Raw genomic sequence first — 26468 nt, forward strand, 5'->3', positions numbered from 1 at the left:
TGGTCGCACTGTGCTTCCTAGGTGGCCGGCAGTCTCCCAGGGGCCTCACGGGTATTTGTCTCAGCACCAAAAAAACATCACCACCATTAGCCCCACTTTCCAGATGTAGAGACCAGGGCACAGAACTTGCGAGCCAGGAGTTGAACCCGGGCATCCAGACCTATTTCCTGCCTCTGCCCGAGGTTCTCAGCTAGCTGCTTCCTGCCTCGGGGCCTCAGGAATAAGGTACAGCATCAAAGACTGGGATTTGGACTAAACGAGGTGGCTCTGGCCGAGTGCCTGCCACACCGCAGGGCTCTGATAGGCGCTCTGGGCCCCGTGAGATGTCAGGACACTTGCTCCCTTGCAGCCCCAGCTCCCAGAACCCTCCCCGCTGTGTGGCCCCACAAGGGGTCTTCACTTGTGTGTCATGAGATGTCCGTGGACAATGCTGGTAGGTGTGGAAACGCGGTGAAAAGCGCCTCGAACCTCGGACTACCTGGGTGCTTCCGCGGGCTGAGGCTCAGGGAGCCCCAGGCAGACCCCAGCCCCAGGCCCCTCCTGGGGTCCCACCCATGCCCTGCTGGGTGAGAGAGCTCCACTCCCTTAGACACCTCAACTTGCGCAACAGGGCAAAAGCGATTTTGCAAACTTCCCATAGACTCTCCTTTCTCCCAATGGAGGCTTGAAATCCCTCTCTGGGCAGGCGACCTCTTTTGAGAAAAATGCGTCTATACCTTTAGTTACTGAAGGTGAAGGTGAGGGGCAATGGGGAGCCACACTGCCCTGCCTGACAATGCAAGGTGCTCGCACCATGGCCGGAGACAAAGGGGAGGGGCACGCAGCATTTTCCCTCCCTGGGCCCTGATCAGTTTGTGGCCTGGCCCCTGGCCGGGGTGAACCTAGGCCACTCCATGTGCCATTGGCCCTGCCTCTGGCTGTGAACTCGGGAAAGCTGCCCAGGGTTTAGTCTGTGGGCTTTGAAGATGCGGTTTAAAGGTTTTATGGTGCATGTGTGTCCTTGGCATTTTGTGGTCTCCGCGGTTTCTGTTAAGTCTGAACTCAGTCTGGCCCTAGCGTCCTGGGTGATGGTGCCTCTCCCCTGGTGAAGGTAGAGAATGTGGCATCCTTGGGGCTCCATAACACAGGTGGGGAGGGCCACCTGGGCACGGGGGGGACCGATTCTGCCCTTGCACCTCTAGCTGTCTGGGTATAAAGGAAGTGTGGGTCAGAAGTGCCCCTTGCTGGTCCCACAGGGTCCCTCCTGAGCCACCCCAGAGAGGAAGACAGGGACACAGCACACCACCGAGCTGTCAAAACTCAACTTTATTGATTTCCAGTGTCTCCCTCTGTGTCTGAGCTCAGCCCAGCTGGCTTTGATAGGTCTCTGAGGCTCAAGGTCACAAGGGTTGGCGGCACCCCGGTTCCCCACCCCAACCCTCCCCAGCCACTGGGCACTCCAGGCAGGGAGGAGGAGAGGCGGGTTTGCTGTGATGTTGGCGAGAAAAGAATGGGCAGCAGGGTCAGAGGCCAAAGAAAGCCATACAAGCAGCAGCATGCCCGGAGCTCCCATCACAGGCCCCCCGGCCACACACACCCATGGGGACGGCCTTCCCTTCCCGGCTCTGCCAGCCCGCGCGCATCAGCTCCCGGGCCCAGGCCTGCAAGCCCAGTCCCGCTGCTTGCCCTGGCTTGTTCCTCGGGCCCCAGGCCACCCACAGGACAAGAACCTCTCCCAGAGGCTGGAGGGCCCAACTTTACCCACTCCAACCCCGGAGCTGAGCAAGAGGTGTCGGGGGAACTGATGCTGGCGTCATTCCCCGTTCATCCACGTTCTTGCCACCCCTGCCGGGGGGAAATCAAAAGACAAGATCTCCCCCTTTCACAGCCAGCGGCGGGCTGGCCGGGGCTGGAACTACACGTCCCAAGATGCACAGCTCCATATCCACACACAAACACACACCGCTTCCCCCAAGCGTGATTTATCAGAAATGAGGCCGGGCGCGTTGCATTCTGGGACTTGTAGTCCCCAAGAGACAGCAGCTAACACCCAGGAAACAGAGTTCACAGGCTAAAAGACTACTGACGCCTCCTCCCGGTGCCCACCCGCTACCCAGGCCCCAGCTCTACACTCAGCATGGGCGAGGGAGAGGAATGGAGTGTCCCCTCCCAGCACATGGGGGAGGGCGCTGTCCTGTTGGAACTGTGCAGCGACTCTGGCTCCCGGACATCCAGCTCAGAACACATCTGGGGAGAGAGCGGGGGCGGGGTGACAGGAGAGAGGGTCAGCAGCAAGCCATGGAGGATGGAGCAGACCTGGAGCATGCAGACCTGGGCTGGCTGCACAGCCCCTCCCTGAGGCAGTCCTGGGCACAGTCCCCGCCTAGGCCTCCCTCCTGGGTCCCCTTGGCCCTATCCCACCTCTCCCAGGTTAGCCAGCCTCGCCTCTGCCTAGTCCCATGGCCAGGGCAGGCTGAGGCAGCAAGAGGAAGGGAGGAAGGGACTCTGGTTCCGGCCTGGACAGCTGAGCCACTCCCACGCCCCGCTCCCAGCGCGCCCCCCGCCCCCACCAGATGACCTCACGGCCCCACCGGCCCCAGCATCTTCCTCGGCACACTGAGGCCTTCTCCGGGAAGGAAGGAGAAGGGAGTCCTAGCCAGACGGCAGTGAAAGCAAGCGATGCGGCCCGCAGGGCGTTGCGGAGAACAGAGTGGGAGGGAGGAGAAGCAGCACCAGAAAGGAAGCAACAGAGACGGTCAGAGCTCGACACTGCGCGGTGGGCCGAGGAGCGGCTGCGGCTGCGGCTGCGGCTGCACAAGCACAGCGGGCGGCCGCTCAGCCGGCACTGCTGCCGGGCTGAGGGCCGAGCCCTCCTTCTTTGGCAACACCACCAGCGACACGGGTGGCAGAGGACCTGGGCGCAGAAGGCCCACCCCAGGCCATTAGGAATCTCAGAAGCTCCCCATCTGAAGATCGGGGCCTCTGAGTTCCCCAGGCCCTTCCGCTGTCCTGAAGTCCCCTCCCTGGGTGTCACCCAGGGACCTATCAGCCCCAGGCTGAGCACAGCAAATCCCAAATCCACACTGCAGTGCAGGAGAGGAGGACCTTGGGAGGGAAACTCGTAGTGGGAGCCTGGAGTCAGAGACAGGCTCCTCTCGGTTCTCCCAACAGTGAGCCGGACCCCCGGCCGAGACCCCAATCAGGCGGCGTAGGGCCCGGGGCTCAGAGGATGAGGCAGCGAGAGGCTTTGTCCTCCGGGGATGGACTGCGTTCAGCTGCGTCACCCCTCGCGCCCCCCTGGGTGCCCGCCCTGCCTGCATCTTGGTGCTGGGCCTTGAGCCGCCCCTGCCGCTGCTGCTCCCCCCGCCCACCTGCCGGTTTCTTCCCAGCTGCCTCCATCTCAGACAGGCTATAGGCCATGGCAAGCTGCAAGTCCTCATCATCTTCAGAGAGGTCACTGTCGGAGGGGCGGGAGGCAGGGGTCTGCCGCACGTGCAGGCCCCCGGCCCTGGAGGGGACGGACTGTTGCTGCTCCCGGCGGCTCAGCTCCAAGCCCAGTGCCAGGTCATCGGGGACACCTGCAAGAATCGGGGACCCCATGAGACCCTCATTCCAGGCCAGGGCATCCTGCCAGACCGCCTCGTGCACTGAAGGCTCTGACCACACAGCCCTGCAGCACCAGCGGCCGTGATGATGCAACAGGGAGGGGTCAGGACCCCACCAGGCAGGAGCCGTCTCCTCGGACAACCTATTCAACCTCCCTGTACCACCTCCTCCTCACCTGTGAAATGGCAATGAGGAGAGAGCCTATGTCCAGAAACTGTCCTGGTGACTGGACCAGACAGACCGTGCCCAGGACCCGCAACACAGGGCGCCCAGCATCAGCCGGCACAGGAGGCTAGCCACAGGGACTCCTGTGCGACGTGCTGCTGTGGGCAGCGTGCCACTCCAGGAATTCTGCATCCCGATTTACCCCTCACTCGACGGGGAAGAGTCTTGGGCCTGGGGTCCTTGTATATTAGGGCCAATTAACTGCACTACAGCTCAGTCTCCTGGATTAAAAACCAAGCAAATAGCACACGCCCTGATTCTTTAATAATACAGGGAGGGCCAGCGTTGTGGCACAGCGGGTACAGCCGCCACCTGTGATGCTGGCATCCCATAGGGGCACCCAGTTCAAGTCAAGTCCCAGCTGTTCCACTTCTGATCCAGCTCTCTGCTGACACACCTGGGAAAGCAGCAGAAGACGGCCCAAGTCCTTGGGCCCCTGAACCCACATGGGAGACCCATATGAAGCTCCTGGCTTCAGCCTGGCCCAGCCCTGGTCGTTGTGGCCATTTGGGGAGTGAACCAGCAGACAGAAGCCTGCTCTCTTTCTACCTCTCTCTCTGTAACTCTGCCTTTCAAATCAATAAGTAAATCTTAAAAAAAAAAAAAAAAAAAGAATAAAGAATACAGGGGATATTATATACATGAAGTGCTTTAAAAAGAGTACAGGGTGGAGCAGGTGTTTGGGAAAGCAGTTATGACACTTGGGCCACCCACACCCCATGTCAGAGTGGCCAGGTTTAAGTCTGGGCTCCCTTCCAATTCTGGCCTCCTCTTATTGGTGCTCTCTGGAAGGCAGAGAGACGGCTCAAGTATTTGGGTCTCTGCGACCCAGTGGGAGACCTGGAATAAGTTCCAGGCTCCTCGGGGCTGGCGCTGTGTCGTAGTGGATAAGCGTGGCCTGCAGCACCAGCATCCCATATGGGCACCAGTTTGAGTCTTGGCTGCTCCACTTCCAATCCAGCTCTGCTATGGCCCGGGAAAGCAGCAGACAATGAACCAGGTGCTTGGGCCCTTGCACCCACATAGGAGACCTGGAAGAAGCTCCTGGCTCCTGGCTTCATATCAGCCCAGCTCCAGCCACTGAGGCCATTTGGGGAGTGAACCAGCGGATCGAAGATCTCTCTCTCTGCCTCTGCCTCTCTGTAACTTTGCCTTTCAAATAAATAAATAAATCTTTTTTTTTTTTTTGACAGGCAGAGTGGACAGTGAGAGAGAGACAGAGACAGAGAGAAAGGTCTTCCTTTGCCGTTGGTTCACCCTCCAATGGCCACCGTGGCCGACACACTGCGGCCAGTGCACCGCGCTGATCCGATGGCAGGAGCCAGGCACCTCTCCTGGTCTCCCATGGGGTGCAGGGCCCAAGGACTTGGGCCATCCTCCACGGCCTTCCCAGGTCACAGCAGAGAGCTGGCCTGGAAGAGGGGCAACCGGGACAGAATCCGGTGCCCCGACCGGGACTAGAACTTGGGGTGCCGGCGCCGCAGGCAGAGGATTAGCCTATTAAGCCGCAGTGCTGGCCAATAAATAAATCTTTTAAAAAGGAAACATTTCCCACAGGAAGCATGCAGTGAAGTGCTATCTAGGATGGTTGCCAATCCAATCACATTTCTTTAAAAAAAAAAAAAAAAAAAAAAGGTCTCAGGCTCCTGACTGTCCTGGCCCGGCTCTGGCTATTGCAGGCATTTGGAGAGTGAACCACTAGATGGAAAATCTTTCTCTTTCTCTCTCTCTCTCTCTCTCTCTCTCTCCTTCCCTCAAATAAATGGCAATAAATAAATAAGTGTTAAACAAACCAACAAGAGTGAAATGCTTGCAAACGCGCGGCACTGTACTGATGAGGCTGGCAATGAGCCTGCTCTCAGAGCCCTCTGCCTTTCTCGGGACCACCAGCTCGGGTCCTGCCCTGGGGGCCCATGGCTGCTGTTCCCTCTGGACTCTGGGAGGGTTTGCAGAGGGGTGCTGGGGCGGGGGCTTCAGGGACTGGGTGGCAGAGCAGCTCCTCACCGTTGATCGTGACCGACTTCAGCTGCCCGTCCTCCTCCACTTCCACTCGCTCCTGCCCGTTCTCCATGATTCTGTGGGAGGCAGCAGAGTCCAGTCAACCCACGGCAGGCACTGCCTGCAGGCGCCGCCCCAAGCCCCCACGACGCCCTCACGCCCGGACCCTGCTCCTCCCTGGGCAGCCCCGGGGGCCCTCACCTGCGGGTCGTGATGCGGCGTCCTTGCACAAAGGTGGTAGACGTGGAAACCGAGCGGAAAGCGCCCGCTCCGGGACTGAAGGAGAAAGATGAGGAGGAGAAATCTGGTGTCGGGACAGAGGAGGAGGAGGAGAGGCTGTTAGTCGGGGGTCCTGTGCTGCCTGCTGCGGTCACCCAGCGCCAGGGGACTCGGCGGGGCGTCCCGCAGAGCGGCCTGGAGGCAGGTCCCACACAGACTTGGGGAAGCCACAGCTGACGCCAAGGGGGCCAGGCTCAGAGCCTGCAAAACCGGGAAGGGACGGCGCTTACCAGAGTGCCCAGGGAAGGAGGAAGAGAAGGTAAAGAAGGGGCCGGAGTGTCGGGAACTCCGGTTCTGAAGCTCCGCAAAGGGGCCCAGGTCATCTGCAGCCAAAAGACAAGATCAGCAGTCACTTGCAGAAGAGACCGCCCCCAAAAACGTGCAAAGGCTACCTCTCAGTCGGAAAATCGAAGCTGCTACCCAGCCAGCTACATTTCTAGTTTTGTTCTCCCATTTAAAATTTACTACTTTTTTTTTTTTAATTAGAAAGGCAGCAAGACAGACACAAAGACAGGGACAGGTCTTCCATCTGTTGGTTCACACCCCCAGATGCCTGCAACAGCTAGGGCTGGGCCAGGCCAAAGCCAGGAGCTGGGAACTCAGCCCAGGTGTCCCGCATGAGTGGCAGGGACTTGAACCATCACCGCTGCCTCCCAGGACACGCATTAGCAGGAAGCTGGAGTTGGAAGTGGAGCCAGGGCTCCAACGTGGGACGCGGGCATCTCAGGTGGTGCCCTTCCTAACTGAACCAACCCCTGCCCCTGTCTTTCCATTTCTACATGGGTTTATGCACAAGTCAAATTTCCTTTTAAAAATATTAACAAGACAGAGTGACAGAGAGAGAGGGAGAGAGAGAGAGAACTCTGCCATCTGCTGGTTCACGTCAGTCAGGGCTTGGCCAAAGAGAAGCCAGGAGCCAGACTCCATCCAGGTCTCCTACACAGAACCCAAGTCCTGGGGCCAGCATTTGCTGCCTCGCAGGCACGTTTGCAGCAGCTGGATCAGAAGAGCAGGGCAGAGTAAAGGACGGACGGGCGGGCGGGAAGGAAAGAGGGGGGGAGCAGGTGGCTCCTTCAGACAGACCGGTCAGCAGGACCCACGGCGAGGGGTCCTGGCTCTGTCACGTGCCGTGTGACTTTAAATAAGTTACTTGTGCCTCAGTTTTCTCCTCTGTCAACAGGGACTAAAATTACCCCCCTCCCCGGGTTCACTCGAGATTAGGGGATATAAAATACCTGGCACGTATTAATCATCTCCAAACAGGGGCTGTTGTTAGGTGTGATGTTATTACTACTGTCACGTGACGCTTCGAGTGCGCTTCCACGGCTGTTATTGTGGCGGCCTAACAATGTGTCACTGTTGCCGTCCCTTGCTAAGGCCAGGCCGTGAGGGCCCACTGCAGGGTCACGTGGCTGCCGGCCTGTGTGAGCCTCTGTCCTGCTCTCACTGGCTCCACCCCCGTGACACAGAATCTGCCGTGCAGTGGTGCTTCCCTCGTCCTCCTGCCTGAGGCGGGTGGAGAGCAGGCCTCGCTCAGAGGCTGCCGGGCACTCACCAAAGAGCTCGGCAAAAGGGTCTCCGCTCCCGAAGAACTCCCGGAAGACCTCCTCGGGGCTGCGGAAGGTGAAGCCGAAGCCAGGTCCTCCGGCACCAGCCTCTGCCCGCGCCGGGCCAGTTCCTGGAGGAGAGGCAGGATGAGCAGGGGGCTGTGGGTGTGCATCCCGCCCCGAGCCAGGGGCGCCAACCTACGCCAACCTCCCCTCCTCTCCTCCCTGACCCACTTCCAGCCCTGGGCCCCGCCTCTCCACCTACCTGCCCCCGCCAGCCCTTCCCGGCCATAGCGGTCGTAGATCTCCCGCTTGTGCTCTGGAAAGAGAGGTCGCATCATTTCTGCCCCGCTCTGGGTGGCAGCCTCCCCCCCCCCAGGCCAGGACCCTCGAAGGACTGTGGGAGACCGACACAGGGGGCGTGGTAGGGCATCCAGGGGCCACGGGCGACAGGCTGCAGCAGTTCAGCCCTCCCCACAGCTGGCTCCTTCTCATCCGTACGATGGACATGGTATCAGCCCGTTATCTCTCAGGGCCACCGCAGGAACTACATGACTACACGAGATAATCCACGCAGACGGCGACTGACACACGGTAGCAAACACTTGCTAGTTATCACCATGTTATTTACCAGGACTGAGCCGAACCGTCCCCAAACCAGGTGCCCATGACTCCCCACAGCCCACGGCCCTGCCACTCTCCTTTGGAACACTCTTCGCCATCTGCGGCCCTGGCTGGGGGTCCACTTGGCTTGTGTCAGCCGTCTCTGACCAGAATAGGAAGAGCCCCACAGGACAAGGCCAGGGCCTGCTGGTCCTCCCCACCACCACCACCACCCTGCTTCCCCGACGCCCACAAGTGCCTGGCCCCAACAGCACTCGATACAAACTTCTTGAATGAGCGAAGCAGCACAGACCTGGATTCCTATTCCAGCTCTGTGCGACCTGCAGCAAGTGAGTTCACCTCTCACAGCCTGTTTCTCTGCCTGGAACACGGGAGGATAAAGCTGCCTTGCAGCATGGCTGCGAGCACTCACGGAGATGAGACCCTCAGCACCTGCCGGGGGGACCTGCCCCACTTCACTCCCCTCCGCAGGCCCCTCGCGGCCCTACCACACCTGCGGAACACACGTGGGGCTGTGCTGGTGGGAGGGGGCCAGGCCGGAAGCAGGCCTGGGGGAGATGGTAATGGTAGCTTTGGGAAGGAGCCAGATGGGTCACGGAGTGGGTGGGGGGACGCACTGGGCCCTGCCCTGACCCCGCGAGCCTTACTGTCAGAGAGCACTTCGTAGGCTTCAGCCACCTCCTTAAACTTCTTCTCAGCAAACTCCTTATTATCCGGGTTCTTGTCTGGGTGCCACTGTAGAGCCTTCCGCCGGTACCTGCAGGGAGCGGGTTCAGAGGGCAGGGGTCAGGGACAAAGGCCAACACTTCCCACCAGGGCCCTGAGCGGAGCCGTTTCCTGCCACTGCCCTCTGCCCACTGCCTGTGCTGCGAGGATTTCAGGGGATTCTCTCCGGCTACCGCTAGGACTGCGTGGACGCACACATGATAACGCGAGGGTGAGCCAGCTCCGGCCCTCAGCCCTCCCTGGGGCTCGCTGGACCTGGGCGGCCAAGGTTGGGGCAGCCGTGGCCCCTCCTGCTCCGCGTAGAGCCGGGCACCTTTGCGCTGCTCTCCCAAGCAAAGCCCATGCCTAGGAGCTGAGGTTCGGGTGGAGAGGGGGGCGGGGCAGGGCCGCCGGACAGGACCCACCGGGCCGCCCCCGCCCTAACTTCCCACTCTGGACTCCCTCCTACTTTCAGGGGTGTCCTTTCTCCCTACAGGTGTCATTCTGAAGCCGCCCCCCATGCCTCCCAAGGCCCCGGTGCCCTGAGACGTCTACAGGTGTCACAGAGGTGCGGGGGGCGGGGCGGAGAGGCGCCCCGCAGCGCGGCCGCGGCACTTACGCCTTCTTGATGTCGTCAGCGGACGCACTCCGCGGCACGTCTAGAATCTCGTAGTAGGATGCCATGGCAACTCGGAGGGCGTCAGGCCGGCCTCCTCCGGGCTGCAGGCGAGAAGGCGTCAGGCGGAGGCCCGGCAGGAGACGGAAGAGGGGCCCGCGGCGCTCAGCCTGCGGCCGGCGACGGTGCTCCCTCCCGCAGCCTTATCGGAGCCCCCTGACTCCAGCAGCCCGGCCCTGGGCCCCGGCCGCACCTCCTCCGCCAGGGGTCCCCGGCCTCCTGCGGCGCCCCGCCCCTGCCCTGCGCCGGGAACCGTCTGGCAGCGGCGGCCCGGCTCGCGGCCGCAGCGTAGGACGCGCCGGCCCCGCTGTGCGCGCCAGCATGCGTCAGCGGCACGGAAGCTACTAGAGCCGGAGAGGGGCGGCTCGGCCTGTCACCCCGGGCGGGGGAGGGCGCTGCAGGGGCTGCCGGGAGATGGGGGCGGAGCCGGCTATTTTGGGCCTGCACCCGGACGACGTCATCCCCAGCTGGGACCTGGGGATCCATCCCGGCGTGACGCAGTCGCACCCGCACAGGGGCAGGGGCGGCCGACCTGCAGGCCGCCTGGCCCGGGGTCCCCGTGTCGCTGGCCTCTGAACACGCTCCGTGACCCTTATTCGTTCCAGAGGCCACCGCCTCTGAGTGCAATTCCTCCCCCTCCGTGGGCTCCAGGTCCTCAAAAGAGGCTGCCCTGTACCCGAGGAGGTCAGAGCTGCCTTTTATAACCTCGCGTGGCATCTGCTTCCTCATGCTTGTCAGAGCCACAAATTAGCATTCACTGGCTTATTCGATTATCGTTCACCTCCCCCACTAGAATGTAAATAGCACAGCCCGAGAGTTGTGTCTTTTTAAGCGCTGATGAGGGTTAACGATGATCTGCTGGGAGATTCAATGAGCAGGTGCAAAGCTCCTGACAAGTGTGCCACATTGGGGGAGGGGGTGGGGAGGTCACAGGGGACCCTAAAAGGGAAGGTGTTAGATTTAGGGTTTTTCTGGCTCAACCGATCCTGGATAGGCCTGTGACACCTCAAAGTGATTCCTGGGTCCAGGCCTCACGGGAGAGGTAGGGAACCTTCCAGAGCTGGCCCGCTCGATGCCACCCAGAGAAATCCACAAGCATTGGCGGAGCACCCTCTGCATGCTCGATGCTGCCAGGCTGCAGAGAGCAGAGTGGGGCCCAGTCCCTTACTTTCCGAGAACTTGAACTTGATAAGTACCGGCCCATCCACACAGTCCACTGAGAAACCCCAAGAATTCGCAAACAGACCTAGATCTGCAACCTGGCGCTGCCAGGAGACGGGAAAACCTCTGAGGACTCAGTGTTGTCTCCCCAAATATCAGTAACGCCTAAGGGTGTTTGAAAGTCAAATGGCGCAGTGGTACAGAGTAGATAGGATCAAACACAAGCCCCCCCACTCCGGCCCCCCCCCCTTCCTGGTGGGCCCCCGCAGCAGCGGCTCCAGCCGTCCAGAGCAGTGGTTCAGGCTGGGTGACCTGGGAATGCTTCACCAAAGAGAAGGGCCTGTGCCCGACAGGAGACAAGGAGGTACCCGGTGGTCCGGGTCCCGGCTGCCCACCACCTGAACCTGCCGCCTACGCTTGAGGAATAGCCACCCCAGCTAGGGTATCGGCCCTTCATGGGAGGCAGGCCACCCCTTGCTACAAAGCCCTGGCGCTTGCTCTCCCAGACTTCTCGGCTCTAAGGTTGCTGCCAGAAGACACAGCTCTGCCAATCTGATGCTGCAACTGGGACTTGGAATCTGGAGCGGGTCACCGAAAAGCGCAGGCAATTGAGAATTCGGGTCTGCCTCAGTGGTGGCCATGAGGGCCTGCAGCGACCTCTAGTGTCTGGAGGGGGAAGTATCAGCCTCAGTGCCTGGGCCGGGGTCCTCCTCACAGAGGAGAGGGCAGGGGGTCTCCTGCACGGGGTACCCCGTGCCCTGACCTTGGCCCCAGCCTGGCTGCTCAGCTTCCCTTGGTGCCTGCCTGTTTCTTGCTTGTTTGGGAGGGGGCTGAGGTTAGATTAGGTATTTTTGCTTTTATAAATTCGACAGAGGTACTGATTACAGCATGAGGCCTGATTGTCCCAAATTCTTGGCATAAGAGGAAGGAGTAGGTTAGGTTAACTCGCTCCAAAATCTTCAAATCTCTGCCTTTTTCTTCTTACTTCGGTATCCACAGACAGCTTCTAGCCCCTGCACGTGGGTGGTGTTCTATTAATAACACAAAGGGCCTGATGCCCACCCCTGTGCTCCAGGAGATGGTAACATGGTTGGGACACAGACAAATGACAACCAGGGAAGTTACATGGAGCACAACTAATAGGTAAGAGGTTCATTTCCTTGACTCTCAAAGAAATACAACAAATTAATAAGACAAGAAATACAGTGTTTAAAAGATTATTTATATTTGAAAGGCAGAGTGGAGAGAGAGAGAGAGAGAGAGAGAGAGAGAGAAGAAGAGAAGAGAGATCCTCCATCCGCTGGTTTACTCCCCAAAAGGCTGCAACAGCCAGGTCTGAACCAGACTGAAAGCAGGAACCAGGAACTCCATCCTGGTCTCCCATGTAGGTGGCAGGGGCCCAAGCACTTGGGCCATCTTCCACTGCTTTCTCAGGCTCATTAGCAGGAAGTGGATCAGAAGTAGAGTAGCTGGGACTTGAACCAGCATTCTGACATGGAATCTAGGTATCCCAAACAGCAGTTTAACCTGCTGCACCACAAGGCCAGCCCCATACAAGACATTTTTTTAAACAGACAGAGGGTGCAATTCATGGAAGAGGAAATACTGGCTTTTAAACAAATGAAAAGATGTTCAGTCTCATTCCCAACAAGAGAAGTACGAACAAAAGCTGCAACAAAACACTGTGCTTCACCTAGCGATTCACTGACAAAGATGGAAAAGCTTAATCCAAGGTGTGAGCACAGACCTTCTCCTAGGCCCCAGTGGGAGGGTGAGTGATTTGTGTAACTTCTAAAACGAGCAATATGGGAGCCAGCGCTGTGCTGCCGTGGGTAAGACTGCCGCCTGCGATGCCAGCATCCCATATGGGCGCCAGTTCAAGTCCTGGCTGCTCCACTTCAAATCCAGCTCCCTGCTAATGTGCCTGGAAAGCAGTGGAAGGTGGATTAAGTGCTTGGGCCCCTGTCACCCACACGGGAGACCCAGAAGAAGCTCCTGGCTCCTGGTTTTGGCCCTGACCTTTGTGGCCATTTGGGAAATGAACCAGCAGATGGAAGATAGATAGATAGATCTCTCTGCCTTTCAAATAAAGAAAATCTTTTAAAAATTAATTACGGGGAACAGTATGGTTCTCAACAAAATTAAGGGCACACAGACTTTGACCCTGGAGTTTACTTATAGGAATTTATGGCTGTGCATACATGCAAAAGAGTATACACAGGGCTGCGGCATTCTTTTTAATAGCAAAACATTGGAAACAACCTAAACACCCGTTGATAGCAGACTGACTAAGTGATAGTATACCATCCAGTGGCTTCGGGCCTCTCTCTCTCTCTCTCTCTCTCTCTCTGACTCTGCTTTTCAAATAAAAAATAATTAAATCTTTTTTAAGAGAAGAACGAGATGAAGAGACTTTTCTTTTTTTCTTAATATATCACTGCTTTTATTTATTTCCAAATTGTATGTACTTGGGATGCACTGTATGGCATTGCAACTGATGTCTACGATGTGTGATGATCCAGGTGGTAACTTCAGATAGATATCTTTTCTTTGTGTTGGGAACATTCAAAAGCTCCTCTAGGGGCCGGCGCTGTGGTGCAGCCAGTTAACGCCCTGGCCTGAAGCATGGCATCCCATACGGGCGCCGGTTCTAGTCCCGGCTGCTCCTCTTCCAATCCAGCTCTCTGCTGTGGCCTGGGAAAGCAGTAGAAGATGGCCCAAGTGCTTGGGCCCCTGCACCCACGTGGGAGACCTGGAAGAAGCTCCTGGCTCCTGGCTTTGGATTGGTGCAGCTCTGGCCGTTGCAGCCAATTGGGGAGTGAACCATCAGATGGAAGACTTCTCTCTCTCTCTCTACCTCTTCTCTCTGTGTGTGTACTTCTTTCAAATAAATAAATAAATCCTTAAAAAATAAAAAGCCCTCTATTGGCTATCTTGAAATATTCAATTAATTGTTGTTAGCCATGGTTATCCTACTGTGATACAGAACATTAGAAACTGTTGGTCTCCCATTTCTCTAGCAACCGGGAAGGACGTTGGTGTGGAGGACAAGAACTAGCATGGCGCCCAGTGCTTTGGCGAAACCTCAGATGCGGGGCCTTCTGGCCAAACGCCTGCACTTTCATATCGTTGGAGCCTTTGCTGTGTCCTTGAGCGTTGCAGCTCTGTATAAGTTTGCAGTGGCGGAACCAAGAAAGAAGGCATATGCAGATTTCTACAGAAATTATGATTCCATGAAAGATTTTGAGGAGATGAAGAAAGCTGGTATCTTCCAGAGTGCAAAGTGATTGGGGATGTAAAGAATTTCTTTGGATTGAATTCTGTAGAAGTTTGTCACTGACCTGTGTTCCCGAACTATGAAACATGAAATATACGGGCTAAGGAATAGTTTATCTTGATAAATAAATAAATACTCTGGACAGTAAAAAAAAAAAAAAAAAAAAAAGAAACTGTTGGTCTTACCCAGCTGCACCCCTGTACCCACGAACCTCCTCTCTCCACCCTCTTTGCTCACTTGGGAGACCTACTTGGCTGCTACTGTTGCTAGTGTATCATTTTGGTACCTCTGAATTCTGAAGCATGTGCACCTAACAACTGGTTGGTTTTTTTGTTTTTTGTTTTTTTTTTTTTTTTTGTTTTGTTTTGTTTTTTTGGACAGGCAGAGTGGACAGTGAGAGAGAGAGACAGAGAGAAAGGAAGGTCTTCCTTTGCCGTTGGTTCACCCTCCAATGGCCGCCGCGGCTGGCGCGCTGCGGCCGGCGCACCATGCTGATCTGAAGGCAGGAGCCAGGTGCTTCTCCTGGTCTCCCATGGGGTGCAGGGCCCAAGCACTTGGGCCACCCTCCACTGTACTCCGGGGCCACAGCAGAGAGCTGGCCTGGAAGAGGGGCAACCAGGACAGAATCCAGCACCCCGTCCAGGACTAGAACCCGGTGTGCCGGCGCCACAGGTGGAGGATTAGCCTATGGAGCTGCGGCGCCAGTCCCTAACTGTTTAAATGCATCTGTAACTTAGAAGATGCAGTTGGAAAAATGGAACATTGACAAGAAGCTACCTGCTACTACACAGGGCAGCCCACGACAAGTGTCAGATAAGTGATAGAGATAGACGGAAGGTAGGTGCTAGAGAAGCGAGAGGGAGGAGGGAGTGCTCCTGGGGCTGGGTGGGTGCGTGCCCGTGAGCTCAGCTGAAAGGAGTGGCAGCACTGTGGCAAGCAGGGGGTGGGTGGCCTTCCCCACGCAGGAAATGCTGGGGACTCCGCTTTGGTGGCAAGCGTTTTTCTGACACATCAGAGGTGAGAGAATAAATGTGTTGGGTGGAATCCAAGGTTGGGAGCCTGTCTCTCGTGTCTGTCTGCAGGAGGGACTCGTACCCTGGCTTTAGAAGTGGCAGGGATGAAAGCATTCCCCAGCACTGAGGGAGTCTCCAGGAGCCAGGCTGGGTGGGGCTCCCAGCTGCTGCTCCAGGAGGTCTGGGTTGCCACCTCCCCACACGCACAGCCAGACCAACTCCAGCCTGCCAGTGCTTGCCAGGTGCATTGCTCACTGGGACGCCTTGTAAGGAGACAGCCAGGTAGCAGTCCAGCTGGGTTGGCTGGTACAGCACACGGGCAGGGAACCTGGCGGCCTCTCAGGATGCCCAGGCAGGTGAGGATCCCCCCTCCCTCTGAGTCCTCCCTCCTAGTCTCTCCCAGGCCCTCACCCCACCTCCTACGAGAGGTGAGTGGACCCTTTCCAAAGGGCACTGAAAGCCCTACAATCTGACCCCACAGAAGCTTCTGCTCTGATTCAGGCCTAGAATCTGGGTCCGTGTCCCCCATCCGGATCCACCCACAGCAGAGCCTGGCAGAGGAGTGCCAAGCGTCACCCACACCCTGCCCTTGGGGCGCCTGAGTCACCGTCTAGGCACTGGGGACCTGGCAGGCCGGAAGAGGCAGTGTCTCGAGGGGCGCCCCATCCGGATCTCCCACGTGGGTGGCAGAGGCCCAAGTACTGGGACCCTCTTTTGCGCTTTCCCAGGCTCAACAGCAGGGAGCTGAGTCAGAGGCAGAGCAGCTGGAACTCGAATTGCTGCTCCTCTATGGGATGCCGGCATGGCAGGCAGCAGCTTAACCTGCTGTGCCACAACACCGGTACCCAATACTTTGTCTTTAAAAGAAAGCAGCTGAGGGAGATTCCTGGGAGGTGGGAGATGAACCCCTCACCCTAGTCACTCTTTCCTTGTTGCTGCCATTGGCCACTCTCCCACCTCAAAAACCAGCATCTGCGTTCTCCATAGCCCAACCCCCTGCTAGGAGAAGACGAGTTTCCAGACTGTAGGGCGGCCCAGTGAGCATCGGCTCCATCAGGTGGTGCTCTGCATCCCCTGGCTCCTCCTGACCTCTGCAGGCTTTGCTGCAGCCCTGTGTGGGCTCCAACCAACTTCACACCTGTGCACCTCACAGTGCCTCCTCCAGGGGTTCCTGTAGACCCTATAGCCCCATTCATGCTTGAGAGGGTGAAGCTTTAACCAACAAAACAACAGAGCCATGGGCGGGTGTTTGGCTCAGCAGGGTAGCGGCATCCTGTATCATATGCCTGGGTTCCAGTCCCAGTGCCACTTCTGACTCCAGCTTCCTGCTAATGTGCAGCCTGGGAAGCAGCAAGCGATGGCTCAAACAGTTGGATCCCTGCCACCCATGTGGGAGATCTAGATTGAGTTCCTGGCTCCTGGCTTCAGCCTGGCCCAGTCCCGGCCATTGCAGGCATTTAGGAACTGGACTGGCAGATGGAAGATCTCTGTGTGTCTGTCTCTGTCTCTCAAAATAAAATAACTAAAAATGTTAAGAAAGAACTGAGTCAGTGAATAAGCTACTGCCCCCTTGCCTACCCACTCACCCAAGGGTGCTTCTGAGCTGCCACTGATTCAGCTGTATCATCCTGGTTTTATTCCCCTGGGCCCCCACTATGCCTCCTGGAATTGAACTTAATGAAATATGACATTAGACCTGCCATCTGGGAATCCAGGCTAAGACACCAGCCTTCCTGTCTCCCATGGCAGAGAAGCCCTCCAGTAGGTTGGCACTCGATGTCCAGGTTGCGACGGCAGATGTCGTAGATGGCTTCGTTGTCCACCATGAAGCACAGTCTGAGTGTTCCAGTGTGGTGTGCGTGGTCAGAATGGAGTTGTAGGGCTCGACCACGGCTGTGGACACCTCGGGGGCCGGGTAGATGGAGAACTCCAGCTTGGATTTCTTGCCGTAGTCGACAGAGAGCCGCTCCATGAGGAGCGAGGTGAAGCCGAAGCCGGTGCCCCCTCCAAAGCTTGGAGTCCCACACACTAGTCAGGCTAGAAAGTGAGGGAAGCAAAACGCGCGTGTGCAGGGAAAAGCCAGCTTTTGCTGTTCAAAATCCCTGAAAGTTCATGAAATTTTTGGAGGACTTCTCCGAGAGCACAAGAGATCCTCGTGGAAAGGGCCGCCTCCTCCTGGGCACTGTTGGCTCCACAGCTTCCTGTGGTCTTTAACACACAACTCTCTTGCATCTTATTCCACTGTCTTGAACCATTTTGTCACCGTAACTTGCCAGCTCCACCCAGCTTCCTATCCAGGGCCCCCAGATGTTTCTGGAAGGCTTCTCCAGCTGAGATGAACAATCCAGAATTCTGATCCCCATCCTTGGTGGAGGCCGACATCAGCCACAGAGCCTTGGGCCGGTATTACTTGGTTCCCTGATTCTCACAGGGCCTCCTGCCCACACGCCTGCTGTACGAGGTGGTCTTCTGGGGGTGTTTATTCACTTGGCCAGGCAGCTCATCTACCTGCTGACACTAGGGGTCACTCTGCCTAGCGCCAGGCCAGTTACTACGCAAGATCTGGAAGATCCTCAGTTCCTGGCTGGTGCTTACAGGCGGCATCCCCGGATCAGAACGCAGAGTCTTGCCTCACTAGTCCTGATCCTGCGCGTCCAAGGCTTGTTCAGGAGCCCCTCCCCGGGATGGAGCTGCCCTTCCTCCATCTGGCCTCCTGAGCACTTCACGGCAGGAATCCAGGCCCCCCTGCCCCAGCCCTCAGCCCTTCCCTCTCCAGTTTCTGATCTGGTCCAGCACCCACCGGGTCAGTGAGCTCCTTGCAGATGGTGCAGTTGAGGGCAGCATCTTCCCTGCCTGTGACTCAGGCGGCGATGATTGCCCTGCCTGGATGTGTTTCCACGACAAGGAGGAGGATATGGCATGGCCTTGGGACTCCGGAACGGAGTGACAGTGACTTTCTACATCGGGAGTTACAGCTGGCTTCAACCACTGAGAGACTGAAACTGCAGACTCCAGTGCTCTCCAGTGGTGGATAGGGACTTGGTGGCAGCACCTGGGGCTGATGCCACTGTAGGGCTGATCACCGCTCACCAATCATGGTGGGCTCCAGATCTACCAACACTTGTCTGGGGCACGTGTGTTTCAGCCCGTTTCACTAAAGAAGGTATTGAAGGGGTCGTCTCCTCCCGCAGTGGTCTTGTCGCTGGACATCTGCCCATCCAGTTGGATCCCATGTTCCAAACAGCAGAGCTCCCAGCAGGCATTGCCCATCTGCACGCCAGCTTGCCCCACGTGGACCGAGAGGCACTCGCGCCGAACGGGCAAAGGGCGGTCGAACAGTCTTAACAGAGAGAAGCATATCGTGCCCAGACACACTTCCTGCCTGCCTGCCTTCAGCCCTTCTCTGGTAGAGAGCCAAGGTCCCTGGACTCTGCACCCCTTGCCCCACCTCCTGCATCTAAGCCTTGACTGGAGACGCTGAGGACCAGTGGCGCTGGCTGCCGGGGACAGCCCAAAACCTGCGGGGGAAACAGATGTGGGCAGCTGTGTGATTACAGAGTTGCGCTCCGTGACTAAGCACGTCTGTGAGGAACTCTGCGGGCATCAGACAATCCTGGCGGAGCGCGATAGTCCATCCATCCACATTCCCGAAGAAAAGAGGAGCCATTGGCGAGGGAAGCGAGGGAAAGATTACAGGAATAAAGAAAGCATCGCCCCCAAATCTGGAGTCACGCAGAAGAGGCATGGGCTCCCGTTGTGTTCCCCCCATGATCCTTCATCCCTTTGGGTATGCCTGAATTGTTTCATCAGCGTTGGATAAGGATGCTTTCTCCATACACTTAACACTTCGCCAGCTTTTGGGCAAGCTACAAGGGTCTGACTCCTGACTTCCAGATGACAAGGATTAATCCTCAAATAATCCGCAACCCAGCTCGTCACGTCTCTGCTCGTCTTGGGCAAGAGTCTTCACCTCCTTCTTGGCTTCCTCTCCCTGTGAAATGGGAGCAGTAACAAGAACTGAGAACCGCTCCAAGGATTCGATGGAAGAAACCATGCGCAGTGCCCAGCCCACTGGCTGACACACACTAGGGTCCGGCGCAGATGTTGGGTCTCCTTACCAATTCCTCACCACCCAGTCCCTGGTATCATAGGAACAGGGAGTAATGAGGTGATCTGGGAGGGAGTTAGGGACCCAAGGACTTGAAAACTCCCCAGTTGGGGGTAGAGCAGGGTGGGGCAGGGCAGGTGATTGGTTCACCGATCACCTGGCCAGGCCATCACTGACTGCGGCACCTCTGAGCCGGCCCAGGTCCTGTCCACGCAACCAGGTACCATCTTGGCCCCTGGAACTGTTGGCCCTGTACAGGTGTCTCTGATGTCTGACCTTCCAGGGGATGAGCCCCTTTCCTGTGGGGCAGCAGCTTTGGGGCAAAGAACTAAGGCTCTGCAGCCACACAGATCTGGCCTCCAAGCCCCGTCCCCCTCTCACTTGTCTTCAGCTTCTCTAGGACTTTTTTTTCAACAGTAAAAATAATATCAACTCCTAGCCTGCAGGCTATGTTGTTATGTTGTTTAGTTCCCATTTAGTAAGCTCTCATTAGGTGCCAGGCATACGTGATCTCATGGAATCCCCACAACAATCCCCGCAGGGAGGCACTTTTATAACTCCCATTTTACAAATGAGGAAATTACCCTTGGAAAAGTTAAGCAACAGGGGTTGTGGGTAAAGCGCTCTCTCCCTCCCTCCCTCCTTCCCTCCATCCATCCCTTTCTCTCTCTCTCTCTGTAACTCTGCCTTTCAAATAAATAAATCTTTTTACAATTTTATTTAAGTTATACAGGTTTCATGTATTTCATATATACTGATTTAGGAACACAGTGACACTTTAAAGTAAATATTTTACAAAAACAAAGGTTAAGCAACTTGCTCCAGGTCAGGAGCACAGCAGGCAAATTCAGTGCGGACAGCGGGGTTGCAACCATGCCCTTAGCTGCCCTCCTCCCCTGCCTGCTGGGGAGGCGATTAAAGATATCAAGGGTGCCCCCACACACAGCTGGCTCTTGAGATGAGTGCACTTCCCCCTCCTTCCCGCCCTCCATCGCTAATGGAAATGAGGGGTCAGACAAAGGTGCACAAGACGGGCAGCTGGGGGGAGAAACCAGAGGGCAGCAGCTCCTGTTCCCACAGTGGGAGGTGGGCCAGGCCCCAGACTTGGAGATTCTGCCCCGGGGAGGAAGGTCCCTGTTACGCGGCAACTCAGAGCCCCTTAGCAGCCGCGCTCCTGAGCCCAGGCTCAGACGCAACCCTGGCTTCCGTGTCCTTTCCTTCCCCACCCCCCAAAGCAGCACACACCGGGTCAGGGTCACACTCGCGTCTGAAAGTCTCTGTCTCCCCACCTCACTTCACACTGGAGCCCCCTGAACATCTAGACCTCTAAGGGTCCCCCGCACCAGCCATCTGGGCCCCTCACTTGCAAGCACGCCCCCCACCCCCCGCCCTGCTCACCATGCTGCCTGGCTGGTGCCCTCTGTCTGCAGCTCCACGGGAGGCAGGGGTGGGTCCATGGGAGACCCTTGCTGCTGCCCCCGGCCTCCTTATGCTCTCTGGCCCACTGCCCGGGATGGGGGAAGTGTTGCTAGCAACAGCCTCAGGAGGGCGGGCCTGTTGACTTGGTTACAAAGCAGCAGATAAGCACCACCTGGGCCCCAGAAGAGGAGCCAGGTGGGGTGGGCAGAGGATGGGCCAGCGCTGGTGACCCACACAGGTGTCTAGACCCCTGGGCACATGGCATCTGTTGCTCATAGGCTCCCATTTCTTGGTGGCACTGGCTGGCTAGAAATCAAACCCACTGAGCTCCAGCATGGCTCCCATGCCCAGGGCCCGTGAGGGCTACAGTGGAAGGGGTTGGGACCACAATGTCTTCAGTGATCCAGAAATAATGAGGCCCTGGGCAGGCGAGCAAGCCTCAGGGTGTTCTAGGGAGAAACCAGAGTATCACAGGACACAGGGAAATTAGAGCCTGGTTTTAACTCCATCTCTAACAGGTACCTACCAGCACTATTGTTTCCGTTTTCTCATCTGTAGAATGGGAGAGATAGTATAGTGAGGACCGAACAAGATAAGCTTTGTCTTTTTTGTGTGTGTGTGTGAAGATTTATTTATTTATTTGAAAGTCAGAATTACACAGAGAAGGAAGGAGAAGCAGAGAGAGAGAGAGAGAGAGAGAGAGAGAGAGAGAGAGAGGCCTTCTGTCCACTGGTTCACTCCCCAGTTTGCCACAACGGCCGGAGCTGCGCCGATCCAAAGCCAGGAGCTTCCTCTGGATCTTTCCACATGGGTGCAGGGACCCAAGGACTTGGGCCATCTTCTAATATTTTCCCAGAGAGCTGGATCAGAAGTAGAGCAGCCAGGTCTTGAACCGGCACCCATATGGAATGCTGGCACTGCAGGCGGCAGCTTTACCTGCTATGCCACAGCACTGGCCCTTGCTTTTTTTTTATTATTCATTTTTATTTATTTGAAAGAGAGACACAGAGATACACACACACATACATGGTGAGGGAGAGGGGGCGATCTTACTCCAAATGCCCATAAAACCCAGGGCTGAACCAGGAACTCAGTCTGGGTCTCCCATACTGGTCTCAGGGACAACTGCTTGCCAGGGTGTGAATTAGCAGAAAGCTGGAGTTGGAAGTGGAGCCAGGACCAGAACCCAGGCCCTCCAAGAGGGGAGCAGGTCTCTCTAGTTCGTCTTAACCATTGTACCAACCGCCCACCCCCAAGATGAATTTAAAGTACTTATACAGAATTGCTGTCATTCCCCATGGGCAAGCAAGGTGTTGAGCAGGGTCTCAAGGCTATTCTTAGATGTCTCCCCCTAGTCCATTGCAAGTCCTGGCCCCTCCAGCCTGGTCCCTCTACAGCTTTGGCCAAGATTCCGAAATCAAAATGTTCATCTCTAGCACTTGTGTCCTGCTTTGTAGTGTTGTTATTACTATTTACTTTTGCTTTATAGTTCTTTATTTGTATTTTCTTAGCTTTTAATAAACTATTTTTATTTATTTCTGCATTATAGTTCTTAAGGCAGCATTACCTCTTATCTCCTCTGAGTCCCTCATTGCGAGGTAGACAAGATGATCCTCCCCCTCCCACAATGAAGAAAAGGCAATTGAAGTCTCTTGAGTCCTGCTCAGGGTCGCATGGGGTTCATTAGTGGTGGAATTAAGGCTCCTCTGGGACCCAGGCTCTGCCTCCTGTCTTCCCACATGACAGAGTGTTCACTGCCCCAAAACCCACTCCCGTGTCCTTACCTCCACCCTCCTGAGCCTTGTTCCATGGCCTGCCAGGGTCACTCCCTTGCATAGCCTTCAACTGGCTTGTCTCCTTCTAGCTTCACCATCTTGACTACACCACAACCCTGGTTAAATCCATCTCCTCGCCAATTCTGTGCCTTCACTCACGCAGTTAAACAGTGGCTGCAGAAACACCTAGAACCATGGTGGTCAATCTGACTTCAGTGCCTATCCACTGACCTCCATCAGGAAAACTGCATTTCTCAGTTACTCCTCTCGACAGCCATCGGGACCGGGAAAGTGTTGCCAGACTTAGAAGAAGACCCTAGAATCTCGAGTTGGCCCACTCTAGTTGGCTACGGACTGACATCTGCAAAGCCAGAACACTGCTCTCTCCCACACGGAACCAGATAGCCCCCGAGAAGACTCAGCCACATCAAAGGAGAGGGAGCCCAGCCTCCCATGGGCTTGGCCCAGGATGGCCCAGAGCTCAGGAATTATCATTCAGATGGAGGGATTTGGGACCCACTGTGCAGACCACTCTCTGGGGGAGCACTTAAATATATCCCAGCTGGCCTTTGGGGTTGGACATCTCAGAGTTGGCCTGGGCATCATCAACTCTGAAAACTCTCCCAATGGCAGACAAGTGTCATGTAAAACAGAGTGAAGAGACCGAGATTTTAAAAGCGTATTAATGAGGTCGGGTGTTTGGTACAGTAGTGAAGATGCTGGCTGTGATGCCCAAATAAATATCCTAACAGAGTGCCTAGGTTGAGTTCTGAGCCCCCTTTCAGTTCTAACTTCCTGCTGGCACACACCTTGGGAGGCAGCAGGGATGGCTCCAGTGGTTGGATCCCTGACACCTATGTGGGAGAGTTCTGGATTGAGTTCCAGCCTCCTGGTCAAGCCCTGGCTATTAGGAACCAGAGTGAGTGAGGGAGAGGAAGGTACAAGGTGAGACCATAGAACGAAATAGTTCTTGGAAGGAGATTGCCTTTATTGTAGACACAGTGGAGGGATTTGAAGCAAGCATTTTTGCTTAGTTTGTGTGTTAGAGCGATTACTGCAGCTCCTGCATGGGGAATGCCTTGTAGGAGTTCAAAGAATCAGGAAGCTGGGAAAGAAGTTGCTCCTGGAGGCTGGCATTGCAGCAGGTTAAGCCACCACCTGGGCCACCAGCATCTCGTTTCTGAGTGCCTGGTTCAAGTCCTAGTTGCTCCACATCTAATCTAGCTTCCTGCTAATGTGCCTAGGAAAACAACAGAGGATGGCCTGGGTACTTGAACCACTGTCACCCACATGGAAGACTGGGATGGAGTTCTGGCTCCTAGCTTTGGCCTGGCCCAGTCCTGGCTGATATGGCCATTTGGGGAATGAACCAGTAGATACAGCTCCCTCTCTGTTAACTCTGCCTTTCAAACAAATAAAATAAATTAAAAATAAATAAATTCATGGGGCCGGCGCTGTGGCGTAGCGGGTATAGCCGTTGTCTGCAGTGCTGGCATCTCATATGGGCGCTGGTTCGAGTCCCGGCTGCTCCACTTCTGATCCAGCTCTCTGCTATGGCCTGGGAAAGCAGTGGAAGATGGCCCAAGTGCTTGGGCCCCTGCACCCGCATGGGAGACCTGAAAGAAGCTCCTGGCTTCTGGCTTTGGATTGGCCCAGCTCTGGCAGTTGCGGCCATCTGGGAGTGAACCAGTGGATAGAAGGCCTCTCTCTGCCTCTGCCTCTCTGTAACTCTACCTTTCAAATAGCCCACTTTGGCTGTGGTTCTTCAGATGTCCAGGGGCTTTCAGGTGGACATGTCCAGAAGGCAAACAGACCCAAGGGCCTGCAGTTCAGAGGAGAGGTCTGTCTGGACTGGAGACAGAAGTTTGCGATATACACCACAGTCAATTATTTTTATTTTTTTTTTCAAGATTGATTGATTGGAAATTCAGTGTTATGGGGTGGGGGTGGGGAGGCAGGACAGAGAGAGAAGAGAAGAGAGAGAGAGAGAGAAGAGAGAGAGAGAGAGAGATCTTCCATCTGCTGGTTCACTCTCCAGATAGCCACAATGGCCAGGGCTGGGCCAGGAGCTTCATCTGGGTCTCCTACATGGGTAGCGGGGACCCAAGCACTTGGGCCATCTTCTGCTGCTTTTCCTAGGCCATTAGCAGGGAGCTGGATCAAAGCGGAGTAGTTGAGACAGGAACTGGAGCCCATATGGAATGCCAGCACTGCAGGCCACATCTTTACCCACCATGCCACAACATTGGCCCCTCTTAACTCTTCCACTATTGTGTGGGAAGGTGTATACTCTAGTTCTACTCCTTTTCTTAATAATACTTGAATACCTACAGGAACTTTTTTTTAAATGAATGCAGCCCCCTTTCTAGGGTATTACGCATCCTCCATGAACGGCTTCTTATCAAACATTTCTCCCATGTCCCGGGGGAAATAAGTCAGTCCTTTTGATGGAGACTTCTTTTCTCCATAGAGGCCAACACCTACCTTGGGAATCACCTGTGAGGCCAGGTGGATGGACAAGCAAGCCAAATGGAATCATCTACTAGGAGAAAGGGTACTGTACCCAGGTAGCTATAGTTCATTCCACAAAAAGATGCAAACGGAATCACAAAGAAACCCAGGCTATCAGTCCCCAGGTTTAGGCAAGGGGCTTGTGTGCATTATCCCAGGTCAGCAGGCCCCTCTTTCCAGCGTGCTCATGTGGGGACCTAGCTGTATGAGATGCACAGTGTGAACCAGGGGTGTCTGCATCAGTAAAATTGGTCAGAGTTTTCATTATAAAACTGATTTTTAAAAAGATTTATTTATTTGAAAATCAAAGTTATAGAGTGGACAGAGAGAGAGAGAGAGAGAGAGAGAGAGAGAGATCCTCCATGCACTGATTCACTTTCCACAATGACCAGAGCTGAGCCAGGCCAAAGCCAGGAGCCAGGAGCCTCATCTGGGTACAATAAATTTTTATTCTGGACATTTAGAAATATGCCCCAAAGTAAAGATGGTATAACAAAAGCCCTGTGTCACAGACCTTCCACGAGTGCTCCTTCAGAGAGAAAAATATATGGGAAACATGAGAGCCCTAGTATTGGGCTGTAGGGAGCAGCATTTAGAGGGGAGCCATTAGACACTAAGGAGAAGTGACCAGGGGCTGGCATTGTGGCATAGCAGGTAAGGCCGCCACCCGGGATGCCGGCATCCCTTATGGGCACCAGTTCACATCCCAGCTGCTCCACTTCCAATCCAGCTCCCTGCTAATGTGGCTGGGGAAGAGATGGTCCAAGTTCTTGGGCCCCTGCACATATGTGGGAGACCCAGAGGAGGCTCCTTGCTCCTGGCTTTGGACTGTTCCAGCTCCAGCCACTGCAGCCATTTGGGAAGTGAAGCAGCAGATGGAAGATCTCTCTCTATCTCTCTCTGCCTCTCTTTCTCTAACTCTGCCTTTCAGATAAATAAATCTGTAAAAGAAGGAGGATGAGGGGCCAGAAGTCACCAGAACAAAAGCTAGAAGCAAAAAAGAGAGAATTGTAAGGGAGAACAAGGGACCAACTGTGTCAAATACTGCTGCGAGGGCATGAGAAAGGTGGACATGGAGATGGACGTGGCCTTGGGTTGGCAAGCGGAGGTCACCGTAGCCTTAGCAAGAGCATCCCCATGGGGCCGGCGCTGTGGCACAGCATGTGAAGTCCCACCTGCCACAATGTTAGCATCCCATGTGAGTGCCAGTTTGAGTCTTGGCTGCACCACTTCTGATCCAGCTTCCTGCTAACATACCTGGGAAAGCAGCAGCAGATGGCCCAAGTGCTTGGGCCTCTGCTACCCACATGGGAGACCACATAGAGTTTCTGGCTCTGAGCTTCAGCCTGGCCCAGCCCCAGGCATTGTGGCCATTTGGGAAGTGAACCAGAGGATAGATGGAAGACTGATGGATCTTTCTCTATAACTTTGCCTTTCACATAAATAAATTTTAAGAGAGAGAGAGAGATTGAGAGAGAGAGAGAATCTCAATGGCATACGTGAACCAAACCCACTGGACAGTATCAAGGAGTGGAGACCCAGAGATGGTGAAAACAGGGCCAGCC

At 55.7% G+C, this 26468-nt stretch overlaps 2 protein-coding genes across 4 annotated transcripts in view; one reads left to right on the forward strand and one right to left on the reverse strand.

The window, feature by feature from the left end:
- Positions 1-1287: 1287 nt before the first annotated feature.
- Positions 1288-26468, reverse strand: part of DNAJB2 (DnaJ heat shock protein family (Hsp40) member B2) — a 29512-nt gene continuing 4331 nt past the window's right edge. Inside the window, exons 1-10 of one of the 3 annotated variants that reach the window (XR_007920277.2) lie at positions 9833-10033; positions 9583-9683; positions 8906-9015; positions 7900-7953; positions 7643-7765; positions 6318-6410; positions 6010-6112; positions 5815-5885; positions 2558-3557; positions 1288-2226 (exon numbers count right to left, since the gene is read on the reverse strand). Coding sequence is in view for 2 of the 3 variants with exons in the window: in XM_070070164.1 (XP_069926265.1) it covers positions 2216-2226; positions 3351-3557; positions 5815-5885; positions 6010-6112; positions 6318-6410; positions 7643-7765; positions 7900-7953; positions 8906-9015; positions 9583-9647 (837 nt within the window). In the remaining variant the exon portion in view is untranslated. Of the gene's footprint in view, positions 2227-2557; positions 3558-5814; positions 5886-6009; positions 6113-6317; positions 6411-7642; positions 7766-7899; positions 7954-8905; positions 9016-9582; positions 9684-9832; positions 10034-26468 lie in introns of those variants that run through there. The other 2 variants (XM_070070164.1, XM_070070165.1) reach the window with 2 other exon arrangements.
- On the forward strand, positions 13220-14249 carry LOC108176887 (cytochrome c oxidase subunit 6C). The gene has a single exon (XM_017343149.3). It carries the CDS (start codon positions 13860-13862, stop codon positions 14085-14087), a length of 228 nt encoding a protein of 75 aa, XP_017198638.2. The 5' UTR covers positions 13220-13859; the 3' UTR covers positions 14088-14249.

This window comes from Oryctolagus cuniculus, chromosome 3 (genome assembly GCF_964237555.1).
Source record: "Oryctolagus cuniculus chromosome 3, mOryCun1.1, whole genome shotgun sequence".
NCBI classification, from domain to species: domain Eukaryota; kingdom Metazoa; phylum Chordata; class Mammalia; order Lagomorpha; family Leporidae; genus Oryctolagus; species Oryctolagus cuniculus.

What these genes read in the sequence shown, in the direction of transcription:
- LOC108176887 (XM_017343149.3), top strand. Translation starts at nt 13,860, where the DNA reads ATGGCGCCCAGTGCTTTGGCGAAACCTCAGATGCGGGGCCTTCTGGCC.